Source organism: Hippopotamus amphibius, chromosome 2 (genome assembly GCF_030028045.1).
Source record: "Hippopotamus amphibius kiboko isolate mHipAmp2 chromosome 2, mHipAmp2.hap2, whole genome shotgun sequence".
Taxonomy (NCBI): domain Eukaryota; kingdom Metazoa; phylum Chordata; class Mammalia; order Artiodactyla; family Hippopotamidae; genus Hippopotamus; species Hippopotamus amphibius.
The window spans coordinates 187,085,198-187,099,444 of record NC_080187.1 but is presented as its reverse complement, the minus strand read 5'-3'; the positions used below and the strand labels follow the sequence as shown (position 1 = coordinate 187,099,444).

Sequence of the window (14,247 nt, the reverse complement as noted above, 5' to 3'; positions counted from 1 at the left end):
TTAAAGAAAGATGCAGTATTACATATCCTGGTATGTTACGTGTGTCTGGAGTTCTAATAATACAATAGTCCATACCACTTCCAACAGCTGGATTTTGCTCTCTCAATAGAAACTTTTGGGTTATTTTTTCCAAGGCTTATCCCACAAAATAAAGATAGAAAAGTTTCCTTCAATTTGCTTTTCAAATAGTGCTTGAATAACAAACCTCCTTTGTTGGTGACTAGTCTTTTTTGGTATCTCCCCATCGTTAAAAATTGTTCAAGTTTTTAACCTGATTTTACTGTGTTCCACTATGTCTCCTATTTTCTCTCAAAATTAGTTTGATCTCATTGTAGAAAAAGCAGTGGTTTCCATAGCTTCATCTATCAGAAGAAATAAAACTCTTACTAAAGAATAGTATACTGCATCTTTAAGCAGTAGAAGGTAAACTACCTGCAAATGTGAATTTCTTAGTTTCATTAAAAATATATATATAGTTGTTAACCTTTCATGTGCCAAAAATTCTACGTTACATTTTCCTTCAAAGCAATGTACTTTTTTCTACATATGCAGTATGTAGTTAGCATAAAATCACTGGTGCCATGAAAATTATTTTTAAACTTAAATAAATATTTAAATACCATAGAAGAGTGGACTCTTTTTTTTTTTTTTTTTAACTTACAGCCTATCTCACTTTCTCCTCCTTAAAATTAACAACACATAGATAAAAGGACACCAGTGGATTTACATAGCTGACTGCTGTCTGTGACTGGAATTATTTAAAATAATCATTTGGCTTATAGCCATCTATTATCCTTATTCCTCCCCCCAAAATAAATACTACTACAAACTTAGAAGCTGTAAGTATGGAATAATTTTAGAGATGAATTGGACCTCATTTTTCAGATGAGGAAAACCAAGAAATGATTTTCCCAAGGTTACACAGTCTTAAGAGCCCAAAGGAGAATCTAGATGGTCCAGCTTCTAGACCGGTGTTCTTAAGCCTGGAGTAAGAGGGAGAACAGAAAATACTTCCAATGAAGGGAATAGAATGGTATCACCTCTACAATTATAAATCTCACATTTACAACTTACAACATACATTCCTGTTTAACACTCTCATCTGATTCTGTAACATCACCCTGTGGCTATGGACTGGTAGTGGTCTTCTAAATTCATGAGGATAAAAGGTGAAACTAGGGTCCACTGTGCTAGTTTATTATCCAGGCTTCCTGTTTTCAATTCTACCTGCCCTCCATTCTGCCACTAGATCATCTTCCTAAAGCACCAATCAGGTTATGCCACTTACCTCCAAATTTTAAGAGGTTCCTATTACCTTTAAAATGATATCCAGTGCTCTGTCCCCAGTGAAGTGTTTTTTTTTTTTAATGACAAAAGTCTCTACTTAAAGTGATGTGACATGCCACGGAGCAACTAAGCCCATGTGCCACTACTGAGCCTGCGCTCTAGGGCCCATGTGCTGCAACTACTGAAGCCCACGTGCCTAGAGCCCTGGCTCTGAAACAAGAGAAGCCACTGCAATAAGAAGCCCGCGCACTGCAATGAAAAGTAGCCCCCGCTCACCACAACTAAAGAAAGCCCTTGTGCAGCAACAAAGACCCAATGCAGCCATAAATAAATAAATAAATAATCTTAAAAAAAAAAAAAGGTGATCTGAAGAGTAAAAAGCATGAGAATTACTGGATGTGAGTGGTTTCCCATGATCCTACAGACTTACAGCTGCAGTCCTTCTTTGGATAACTAATGAGGACTCACCTATGTACACATCCTTTCAGGGCCCCTGCTTAGGGATCTTCAACCACAACCAAGCTCCTCTGCACCTATACACACTTCCAGTTTTAGCTCATGAGCTGGTTTCCTCTACACACCCTTACAACATGCTGATGGAGTGGAGTAAAACACACAAAAGATACTTTTAAAACATTTCCTCTTGCACAGCTTCCATTTTAGGAAACCATACCTTAATATGTCTTACTCCTCACTCTGTAACTGTGCTAAATGTTATCTTCCTCACAAAATTCCACCTTTTCATTTGAAAAGTCAAACATTTACAACCAAATGAACCAGAATTATGGGTCTACGCTGTCTTACAACTAAAACTTATTACTGGCCATCAACTCCATACTAAAAAGGAAAAATAAAAGTACTAAATCATAAGGGACAGCCTAACAAAGAAGATGCCTCAGTTTTTGGAATCTGAAGACAGAGGGCATATACTTCTTCCTCTCAAGTTTGATGCAGAAGGCACATGTCTCTGCCCTCCTGCTCTTCCCATGTACTGTGCACTGGCTGAAAGTATTTAAATCTTTGTATCCACAGCCCTAAAGCTCTGTTTTCCTGGAGGATTACCTTTGCAAGCTCTTCTCCGTGGAAAGGTAATTCAAAGGCCAGAGTACAAAATGGATCTTAAGCAATTCAGATTCTATCAGTTCCTAATCATCTGCGGTCTTAGTCTGACCAAGTCTCCGTCCACCCCAAATGAGATCATCTCCTTCCTCCTTAACGTCACATTTAAAAAGGTCAGGCGTCTCAAAGAAAATAATTCCAGTAGAATTCAGAGCTGACATGCTTATGAGATATCATAAAAGCCAACTAACAAAAAAGGTTTATCCGGAAGGGAGAGAGCAATCATAAATACACATATAATTACAGAAGTCACACAGCTTTAAGCAAGTCTCTGGGAGAAGTGCCTTTCACAACAGAATACAGTTTAAGGATGTCCTAAGGGAGGTAATTGTCCTTTACGTGCTTTCTAGATTTAAACAATTGCTCTTTTATAGAGCTTACCACCAAGAAATAAGTTCCCTACTCACTCTCCTTCCTGCACTGCATCAAGAAGACAGAACTCTATTAAGTGGAATGGGATATAAATAGCACAGCTTATGAAGCTACAATGGCAAAAGAAACCAGAAAAGTGAGACACATCAAGAATTTGCTAACATTTATTGCAGAAGCCAGGCAATTACCACCAAGTATTCAGAAGTTAAATGACAGTACTAATTTGATTGAGAGTAGTTTTCAATATCTTAAACAAAAGAACAATTCCCACAGAACGAGCCCCTCTAGAGCCTGTAAAATTAAGTGGTGTAGAAAGGGAAAAGGAGCCTAAAGCCTTTATTTACTATTTCCAGGACAGTTTAAATATACCTCAACCTCACAGAACCTTACTTTGCATTTCATAAATTAATATTTCCACCTTGCTTATCCATTCCTGTATTCATATCACCAAGAAAATAGAGAAATCCTATTCCTTATAAACACCCACAACCTATTAATAAACTAAGCCTCAAAACTTATTTAGATTTTAATTTTAGAGAAGGAAATTATTTAAGGAAAAAATGCTCTTCAAGGAAATGATATACACCACTTTATTTCTGTGATATACAATTATGAAAAGATATTTCCTCTTAGAAATCAAACATATTGCTGAAGCTATCTGCAACAGTCTTTCAGTAGTAGCTTGGCAATGAAGAACAATGGAAAAAGTTGGATAGGTAATGTCACACAGTAATATTAGTCACTGATTTAGCAGTATCCAACAACAGACATTCAAATTGCCATAGCTTCTGAAAAAATATATTTTTATGAAGAAATGCCAAAAATGGTATTTCATAATACTTCCCCAGGCTATTGAATATCCTCTGGAGAGTTTAAAGACAAGGACAGATAAGGCTGTCTGGGACCTTCTAAGGCAGGAGCTTTCACTTCTTTAACCATGACCCACAGTACCACAGTAATAAAGAAATACATTCTGTATCAGAATATACATATGCATGTATGCCTACAAATATGTATGCATATGGAACTAAGTTTCACAAAAGATTATTCTAATTATGTTTGCTATTTTTTACTATTTCTCTCCTTTTCATTTTTTTTTTAACAATGGTCATGGCCACCTAACTGATTTCATCTGAATAGCTACAACCCACAGTATGGGAAACATTGGTCTGAAGGCGATCTCACACTGGACTACAGGAATCAGATCCAAACGCTGTGCCTACAAGCCCTGGGATTCCTTGGCTGTGTCTCAGCAGCCCTGTAGAGGAGGGGGAGGGAAAGGGTCAATACACAGACCCAGGCCCTGCCCAAGTAAACTGAAGCTTCTCAGCAGTTTCTTGGGATTTCATGTTAAGATTTAATTTAGAGGCAAGTGGGGGGGGGGGGGTGCTCAGTTTAAAAAATTAAAAATTTCAAAATCACTGAGTTAGATGACCTTTCAGGACCCCTTCTAGTGTATGAGTCTAGAAATAAATATTTACTCCAAACTATAAAATAAACCACAAATCTATATGTCACTATAGACTCAAAACCATGAAAACACCCAAAATACTGATCACTCAAAGCTTTATAATTTCTGTTAGAAGTTCTCAATGTTATGCCTGATTAGAAGTGCTGAAGGCATCACAGTCTCCCCTTTAATTCCCTCCCCAACCTATAGAAACAACCTCCAAGGCTTCTCTCTTACTAAAAGTACATTCTGCTCACTGTGCTTACTAACAAAGCAACTTTATATTTGTTAAACAGAACATATTACCAAGTAAACAGACTAAGCCACATAAATTACTAGGCTCCTTAGACACTGATTAATTTGAACAAATTGGTGTTGCCAAACCAAAAACTCCGCAACTTTCTTAATTCATAAAAACATGTATCCTCCCACTGGAGTTACCTCCAGCCAAAATATACCGAGTTGGGTGCATAGCATTGATAGAACACACAGAGGCAAGGCATTCTCCACCAAGAAAAGAGTGCACCCACTTTCCCGTCTCATGGAAGACTTCTACTCGCCGTGGATGAGCCATGCTGCCAACTATGACACAGTCTTCTTGCTTAGGGTCCCACATAGCTTGGAACCTAGTCAGCCATCGCCCAGTAATGGTGTTGTGCCTAGTGGAAAAACAAAAACAAAAACAAAACAGTTTTTTAAAGGAAAGTAAGTGTTAAATAACTCAACGTAGCATGGGCAGAGGGTAAAGATGGCATTGCTCCTAAATGCTGATATTCTCTGCCAAGTTTCTTTTCATTAAATTACTGAGTCACCAACAACCTAATCTCATCCTTCCTACAAGGCTGAAACTCAGGACAGAGATGATGTATTCTGCATTTTTGAATCTCCAGCGCTGGGTACAGTGGTTTGTGCTCAGTGGATGGTCACTAAATGTCTATTGAAATGGCTCCTTTTTTGTTCACTATTTCCTAACTCAATGGACTCCCCTCCTTTTTTTTTTTTTTTTTTAGCACATGCAAATAGAAGACCTAGAATAAAGAAATATATAATTTATGTTATTGCTGTTTTAACAAAACCTGTTATTTCCCATATATGTATTCCCCTAGTAACCAAACCCTGAAATCATTTTATATGCCATACAAACTTAAAGTAAAAAATACATTTGGAGCTCAAAGAAGAAATTACAAGGGAAATTAGAAAATTATCTCCAGACAAATAAAAATGAAAACACAACCTACCAAAATCTATGGGATGCTGTGAAAGCAATACTAAGAGAAATTTATAGCAGTAAACATTAAAAAGAAGAAAGATCTCAAAATCAACAATCTAAACTACACCTCAAGGAACTAGAAAAAGAACAAACAAAACCAAAAGTTAGCAGAAGGAAGGAAATAATTACGATTAGAGCAGAGATAAATGAATTAGAGAACAGAAAAACAACAGAGAAAAATAAACTAAGAGTTGGTTTTTTGAAAAGATCAACAAAATTGACAAGGCCTTAGCTAGATTAAGAAAAAAAGAGAGAAAAATGCAAATCACTAAAATAAGAAATGAAAATGGGACATTATAACCGATATCACAGAAATTAAAAAGATTATAATACTACAGACAATGATATACCAACAAACTGAACAATCCAGAAGAAATGAATAAATTCCCAGACACATACAATTTACCAAGACTGAGTCATGAAGAAATAGAAAATCTAAATAGAACTATAACTGGTAAGGGAATTAAAATAATAACCAAAAACCTTCCAACAAAAAGATTCCAGGACCAGATAGCTTCACTGGAGATTTCTACTTAACATTTAAAGAAGAATTAACACCAATGTTCCTCAAACTCTTCCAAAATATTGAAGAGGAGGGAACACTTCCCAACTCATTCTATGAGGCCAACACTACCCAGATACCAAAGCCAGATAAGGACCCTACAAGAAAAACAAACAAAAACTACAGACTAATATTCCTGATGAATACTAATGTAAAAATTCTCAACAAAATACCAGCAAATCAAATTCAACAGCACATTAAAAGGATTATACACTATGACCAAGTTGAATTTATATCTGAAATGTAAGGATGGTTCAACATATAAAACTTAATTAATGTAATATACCACATTAACAGAATGAAGGACAAAAATCAAAAGATCCTCTCAACTGGTACAGAAAAATCATTTGACAAAATTCAATACACTTTTATGATAAACACTCAACAAACTAGGAATAGACAAAAACTATCTCAACATAATAAAGGCCATATATGAAAGGCCCAGAGCTAACACCGTACTCAATGATGAAAGACTGAAAGCTTTTCCTGTAAGATCTGGTAAAAGGCAAGGATGACTACTCTTGCCATGTCTATTCAACATAGTATTGGAAATGTGGTAGGACTAGAAAACTGGGTAGGACTAAAGACTCCATAAACACACAAAAAAACTACTAAAACTAAAACAATTTCAGCAAATTTGCAGGATACAACAATCAACACACAAAAATCAGTTTCAGGGACTTCCCTGGTGGCACAGTGCTTAAGACTCTGCACTCCCAATGCAGGGGGCCCGGGTTTGATCCCTGGTCAGGGAACTAGATCCCACATGCATGCTGCAACTAAGAGTTCACATGCCACAACTAAGAAGCCCGCCTGCCGCAACTAAGACCCAGTGCAACCAAATAATGTTTTTTTTAAAAATCAGTTCCATTTCTACACACTAACAATTACCAATCCAGAAAGGAAAATAAGAAAACAATCCAATTTACAATAGCATCAAAAAGAATAAAATATTTAGGAATAAATTTAACCAAAGATGTGAAAGATTTGTATACTGAAAACTATAAAACATTACTGAAACAAATCAAAGAAGACACAAATAAATGGAAAGACACTGCTGTGCTTGTGGATTGGAAGACTTAATATTGTTAAAATGTCTATACTACCCAAAGTGATCTATAGAATTCAGTCAATGCAATCCTTATGAAAATTCCAATGGCATGTTTTACAGAAACAGAAAAAAAAAATCCTAAAATTGATATGGAAACTCAAGGGACCACAAACAGTCAAAATAACCTTTAAAAAGAAGAACCCAGTTGGGGGCCTCATATGTCCCAATTTCAAAACATACCACAAAGCAACAGTAATCATAACAGCGTGGTACTGGTAGAAAGACAGACACTACAGACCAGTGGAACAGAATAGAGAGCCTGTAAATGTACATGTACATGGTCAAATGATATTCAACAAGGGTGCCAAGACCACAAAATGGAGAAACACAGTCTCTTCAACAAATGGTGCTGGAAGAACTGGATCTCTCCAAAAGTTAAACAATAACCTTATATTATATACAAAAATTAACTCAAAGTGGATTAAAGACTTAAACATAAGACTTGAAACTATTAATGAAACATAGAAGAAAACATAGGGAGAAAGTTTCAGGACACTGGATTTAGCAATGATTTCTTGGATATGACACCAAAAGCATAGGCAACAAAAGCAAAAATAGACAAATTTCCATCAAACTTAAAAACTCTGTGCATCAAAGGAAACAGTCAACAGAGTAAAAAGACAACCCTCAAAATGGTAGAAAATATTTGCAAATCATATATTTGATAAGGGCTTAATATGCAGAATATGTACGGAATTCCTATAACTCAACAACAACAAAAATGATGCAATTCAAAAATGGGCAAAAGGCTTGAATAGACAGTTCTCCAAAGAAGATAAACAAATGGATGGTCAAAAAGGATATGAAAAGATGTTTAACACCACAAATTATTAGAGAAATGCAATCAAAACCACAATGAGATATTACTTCATTAGGACAATCACTAACAAAAGAACAGACAGTAAGTGTTGATGCATATAAAGAGAAATTAGAATCCTGGTGCACTGCTGGGATGTAAATATGATTTGACTGCTATGGAAAAACAGTATAGAGGTTCCTCAAAAAATCAGAAATAGAATTATCAGATGATCCATCAAAATCCCCCTTCTGGGTAAATATCCAAAAGAATTCAAAGCAGGATCTTAAAAAGGTATCTCTTCACCCATTTGTTCACTGCAGCATTATTCACAATAGCCAAGAGGTAGAAACAACCAAAATGCCCATCAACAGATGAATGGATAAAGAATGTGTGGCATATACATACAGTGGAATATTATGCAGTCTTTAAAAAGGAGGAGATCCTGTCACATGCTAGAATATGGATGAACACTGAGGACATTACGCTAAGTGAAATGAACCAGTCACAAAATGACAAATACTGTATGATTTCACTCATATGTAGTATCTAGAGTAGTCAAAATCATAGAAATGGAAAGTAGAAAGATGGTTGCCAAGGTCTGGGAAAAGGAGGAAAGAAGAATTAATGTTTAATGGGCAGTTTCAGTTTTGCAAGATAAAAAAGTTCTAGAAATCTGTTGCACAACAATGTGAATACACCTAACACTATTGAACTGTATACATATAAATAGTTAAGATGGGTAATTTAATGTTATGTGTTTATAACCACAACTAAAAATAAAGTAAAAAAATTTAAATATATTTGGGGCTCTTTACTGCTCTCCAATGCAAAAAACAAAGCACTCCCCTTTTATTCTCTATATCATAACATCATTAGCAACCCCTTCTTATTAAATAAGTGTGAACAATGGAGAACCACATTTCCCACTGCCATTCAATGACCCTATCTCTACTGACCTCAGAATCATCACCCTAGATAATTTTTTAAAAATACACATTAGAAACCAATAAGCTAGAATTAATAAAGTTTGAAAAAGGAAATGAAGAGGGAAATTCTGTAAAAAAAGAAAACAAACATACTTAAGTATAGCCTCTATAGACTATAAAACTCATGAAGCAATAATCAACATACATTGCACACCCTGTCCCCAACTGTATAGATACTAATAAAGAGGTATGTCCAGGAAGAAGGCATTGCATAAAGTTTCAAGTAAAATACATATATGAAAAGTAGCAGATGCAAAAAGAGAGTAACTAAACAAAGTGAGTGGGAAGATGGGGAAGCCCTCTAAACCCAGAACAAACAGGTGCAAATAAACAGAGCTTCAGCTAGCCTCACCAGAAAGTTAGTCTCAATACAATAACATGAGTAATTCAGGTTCGAATAAAGTCATTCACCTTAACCAAAAATAACCACCCAGAGACAGAGAACAGCTACTGACTAAAAGAGATTGAACCTCTTTACAAACACAGGGAACTTGGAAGCAAGAACCCTTCTGTATAGGATAGGAACTAGCAACCTGGAACAGTGGAACAATGTAATACATAATCAGACCTATTACATCTCTTTGACAACGAGATGTCTAATGTATGCACTCCAACAAATAGCTCATAGTTATCCAGGGTCTACATTATTTGGCATACAGAAACCTACCTGATAGTGGTGAGAAGAGGAATCTTCGAGGATATACAGCTGCTGTCAAAGATTCTGCAAAATAAAGAGCAAGAAGAAAGGAACACACTCTTTACTGTTTCTTGAAAATTTTCTGAAATATTATCAGTGTATTTAACAAGATTTTCATTGGCTCATGATATGAAATATGATTGTTATTTTAAAATATATAGGATCAGGTTCTAACAAACTTCAGCTAATAGGTGTATATTTACAAAAGTTACACAGAATATTATAAAATTCAGTGCTTATAGTTTAGTGTAGAAATTACTTAAACACTATTACTCCAAACTTAAATGCACATTCTAAAGTGATAATCTAGACTCTATATTCAGATTCACAGTAATATAGGTCATACATAAGGGATGTAGTCTGAAAATGCACAAATAACCTAAAAGTACATACATGTATCAACAGCAATCCCCCCATGAGACTCATCAGTTGAGGGCATGATAGTGTCACTTCCTGGTTCTGGCGAGACTAAGACTGGCCAGCAACCAAGGGGAGGAGTTCTTGTGGGGCAACCAGAGGAGTCCAGAAGCCTCCACTAGGTACCGTGGTAGAAAGAAACTAACCAAATCATCACCACCTTCCCGTCTCCTTGTGCCTAGCTATTTCACTACAGTTGCTTGGCACTAGAGTTTATTAACTAATTAGATTACTAGAAAGCCAAATCACTAATGGCTAATGTAACAAGAGTAAACTCTGCGGTGTAAATGAACAGGAATGGGACAAATAAGTAGCCCTTAAGACAAAGAAAACTGCATGGGTGGAAAGGGGACATTGGGCTGCCATTGCCTGGTGACTAAATCTCTTAATATATTACCTGGTAATGCTCACAGACTTTACTAGAAGTTCACTGGGCACCTGTCACACACTATAAACCATGTTCTTCCCAATAGGTCTAAACAGAAATTAGGTGCCTTTCTAGAGCCAGGCCCATAGTATACATTCAACAGATACTTGTTGAATGAATAATGAACAAATTTCAAAATCACTTAAGGTAAAACTCTCAGGAAACAGAGAATTGCTTGCAATGTTAAGCAAAATCAGGGGGTTTAGAAAAGAACAAAATCATTTCTTTTGTGATTGTATTAACATTCTCCACATCTTTTTTAATTGGTATTATTTTCTATTTTTCTCAATTGGTTTATATTACATTTTAAAATCCATTTTTAGAAAGTAGCTATAGAAAGGTATCAAAGCTAAAACCATAAAATTTTATCCAGTAGTTTGTACAGAAGCCCAATTTTTGCTGTCTTTTCTGCCTGCCATGGCCTGGAGCTCTGCGACTTCAATTCAGCACTTCACTTGTGGGGTAGACCCCACTATCCCCAAAGTAAGGGCTTCTCCCTATACTAAAATTATCTCCCTTCCAAGATATCACAAGCCTGATTTCATCAGATTTCAATGCTAAAAAGGAAAGCCTCATATCACTCCCCAGGGTAGCTATAGACCTTCTCAAGGAAATCTACAAATCTCAAAATTGCTGAAAAGCCATTAAGTACAGTCATGGATCTTTGGGGAACCTAGACATGGCTATGAAACAATAACACTAGTGATTTAATAAGGAGCAATACTACACACTCTAGCTTCGTTAACAATGTATTTCTGTCTTCCCAATTTACCTCAGCTTACAATCAGCACATGTGGTTACTACTCTGTTACCAGTAAGAGGTGAAAAATAGGCAGAAGCAATGCTCTTTGTGTGTTCAGTCAAAGAAATCAAAGGCTGGCTTCTACTGGAATTCAGGCGCCTTGCATCATAAATATGAATATCCCTGTAATAGGAGGAATAATTCTCAGTGATGTCACAGTATACATAGTAAGACTCTACAATAGCACTAAACGTAAATTAGGCACTCAAATACTCACTACATTGAAGAACAGTTAAGACAAAACCCTCTAGTATTCTATATTAATTTTAAAAACACTGGTAAAGATTAAAAAATTAGAAAAATTCCAAAATTATAGCATAAATATGTAACCAGGTGGGTATAGTGAGACTAGATCCTAACTGGTTTTCTAATCTCTCCAAAAAGTTAACACAGACCAAGAAGTTATACGTCACACAGAACTTTTGTATTTTTTACATATGTTCTTCTCAAAAGTAAATGCATGTAGCCAAGGAAAACAAAAATGTATATTTGTTTCAATACTTTCACTATTTATTAAATCCAAAAGAATCTCTCATTTTTAAAAAAATTCACGTTAAAAAAAAAACCCTCTCAGTGCAGAAAGGAAAATAATTTGGTCTGTGGGTATCACAAAAAAAGTCAGAAGTCTTTGACAACCAAACCAAAACATTATTCCTAACATTAAAAGGCCTAAATCATAAAATTTTATGAAAGACATACCTTAATCCCGCAGTGATAAAATACTGTCTATGCACTGGGTGGACATGTACAGTTCTTATTTTGCTCAAAGAAGAACTGATAAGTTTCTCACAAGAAGTTCCAGGCGTCCGCCTATCCACTAGCGACATACTTCCTTCCCAGTGACCTACTATTAAAGTGGACGCATCTTCTGCCAAGAAGTCAAAGGAAGAAAAGCTACTTCTTTCATCTCTATATACCTAAAGATATAAGTAACAATCAACTTATGTAACACTCTTCCTTTAAAGGAAGCCAATGCATAAATTCTTTGTTAAAAGAGTAACAAAACACTTTACCTTCCAATAATCTCATTTATCCTCCCATTATCCCCACAGGAAGCAGAGGGCAAAATGGTCATCCCCTTAGATGGAAACTAAGGCACTAATCAGCTGTGAGACTAAAATCAAACGGCCCATCCACCCATGTCAGGGCTACATCCCAAATCTCTTAAATCCAATAAACCTCAGTTGCAGATCTACCCTGTGAAACTTACCAGGAAATGGACCGAATCTGAATTCTACCCAATTGAAATACCTTAATATACCAAGTAACTTTGCCAACAAAGTCCATGGTATATGGCTTGAATGCTCACCCACTCTTGGTGGAAGTGTAAATTGATACAGAATCTCTACAGTAATCAGGATACATCTATCAAAACATTTAATGTTTATATATACCCTCTGACCCAGTAATTTCACTAAGATATATATAAGAATGCTTGCTACAAGACTGCTTATAACAGCAATAAAAAGCAACCTAGATGTCCATCAAAAAAAGATCTGGTTAACTCATGATGGTACATCTCTACTTTGAAATACCATGCAATGCTAAAAAAAGAATGAGGTAGATTTGTACTATTAACTGTCCAAGATATACTCATAAATGAAAAAAGCAAGTTGCAAAAAAGTAAAAAGTATGAACTGTATATAGTGTGAACACATTAGCGCAAAGAAAAAAATCTGTATCTATATGCTTTTAAGTATATGTGTACTCTCTGGAGGCATACCCAAGAAATACAAAGGTTACTCTAGGAGAGCAGGAATGAGGGAATGGCAGATTTACTTTGCACACCCTATTTACTGGTTTTTGTTTTTGTGTTGTTTTTTTTTTTTTTTTTGCCTGCACTGGGTCTTCACTGTGGTATGCAGGCTTCTTCGTTGCAGGCTTCTCTCTAGTTGTGGTGCTCAGATTTAGTTGCCCTGCAGCATGTGGGATCTTAGTTCCCAAACCAGGGATCAAATCTGTGTCTCCTGCATTGGAAGACAGATTCTTAACCACTGGACCACCAGGGAAGTCCCCTACTGTAAATATTTTATCATGAACATGTATTATTGTTATAACTTCTTAATCACTTATAATCCACAATATTACTACTTAGGGCTCAGGACACACACATATAAGGAATAAAAATAAATGTTGTAGAACATGTCAGTACTCAAGTAAGAGAGAATGACCACAATTCCTATCACCAAATCATGAACTGCTGCTGACTTTTAGTTTTAATAACAAGTATTACTATAAACTGAGATTAATAAATTAATACACCAAAGGCATTCCAACCTCTACATACCAAAAAAAGCCCAACATACAAAAATGAAACAAAGTATTCAGTCATTATATTAAAATGGTTAAGTGCAGGGGATTTGGAGTCAGCCTCCAGTGCAAATTCTAGTTCTGCCATTTATGGCCTTGAGCAAGCTAATAAACCTCTTTACCTCAGTCTTTTCAATTGTTAAATGGGGAGAACATTATCTATTTCATAGGGTGTTATTAGGCTTAATAATATATATAAAGCACACTCAGGTTAGTACCTAACACAAGGTAATTGTTCAATCAGTAGTATCAGAAGCAAATTACTAATACATGCAATATCATGGATGAATCTTAAAAACATTATGCTAGGTAAATAAAGCCAGACACAAAAAGCTACACACCATTTGATTCCACTTACTTGACATTCTAGAACAGGCAAAATTACAAGGACAGTAATCATATCAGTGGTTGCCAGGGGCTTTGGGAAGGGGGAGAGGACTGACTACAAAGCGTCATGAGGTAATTTTTTCGGGTGACGGAAATTTTCTGTATCTTGATTGCAGTGGTGGTTAAACAGGTATATACAATTTGCCAAAACTCATAAAACTGCACACCTAAAAAACGTAAATTTTGGGACTTCCCTGGTGGTACAGTGGATAAGACTCCACATTCCCAATGCAGGGGGCCCGGGTTCAATC

At 35.9% G+C, this 14,247-nt stretch overlaps 1 protein-coding gene across 4 annotated transcripts in view; it reads right to left on the bottom strand.

The window, feature by feature from the left end:
* Window positions 1-3,571: 3,571 nt before the first annotated feature.
* Window positions 3,572-14,247, bottom strand: part of WDR76 (WD repeat domain 76) — a 63,441-nt gene continuing 52,765 nt past the window's right edge. For 3 of the 4 annotated variants that reach the window (XM_057721964.1, XM_057721961.1, XM_057721962.1), the window contains 4 exons: window positions 11,999-12,216; window positions 11,270-11,422; window positions 9,624-9,677; window positions 3,572-4,887 (listed from right to left, as the gene is read on the bottom strand). In XM_057721964.1, coding sequence (XP_057577947.1) covers window positions 4,632-4,887; window positions 9,624-9,677; window positions 11,270-11,422; window positions 11,999-12,216 — 681 coding nt within the window. In that variant the 3' untranslated portion in view covers window positions 3,572-4,631. The remainder of the gene's footprint in view (window positions 4,888-9,623; window positions 9,678-11,269; window positions 11,423-11,998; window positions 12,217-14,247) is intronic. The other variant, XM_057721963.1, reaches the window with a different exon arrangement.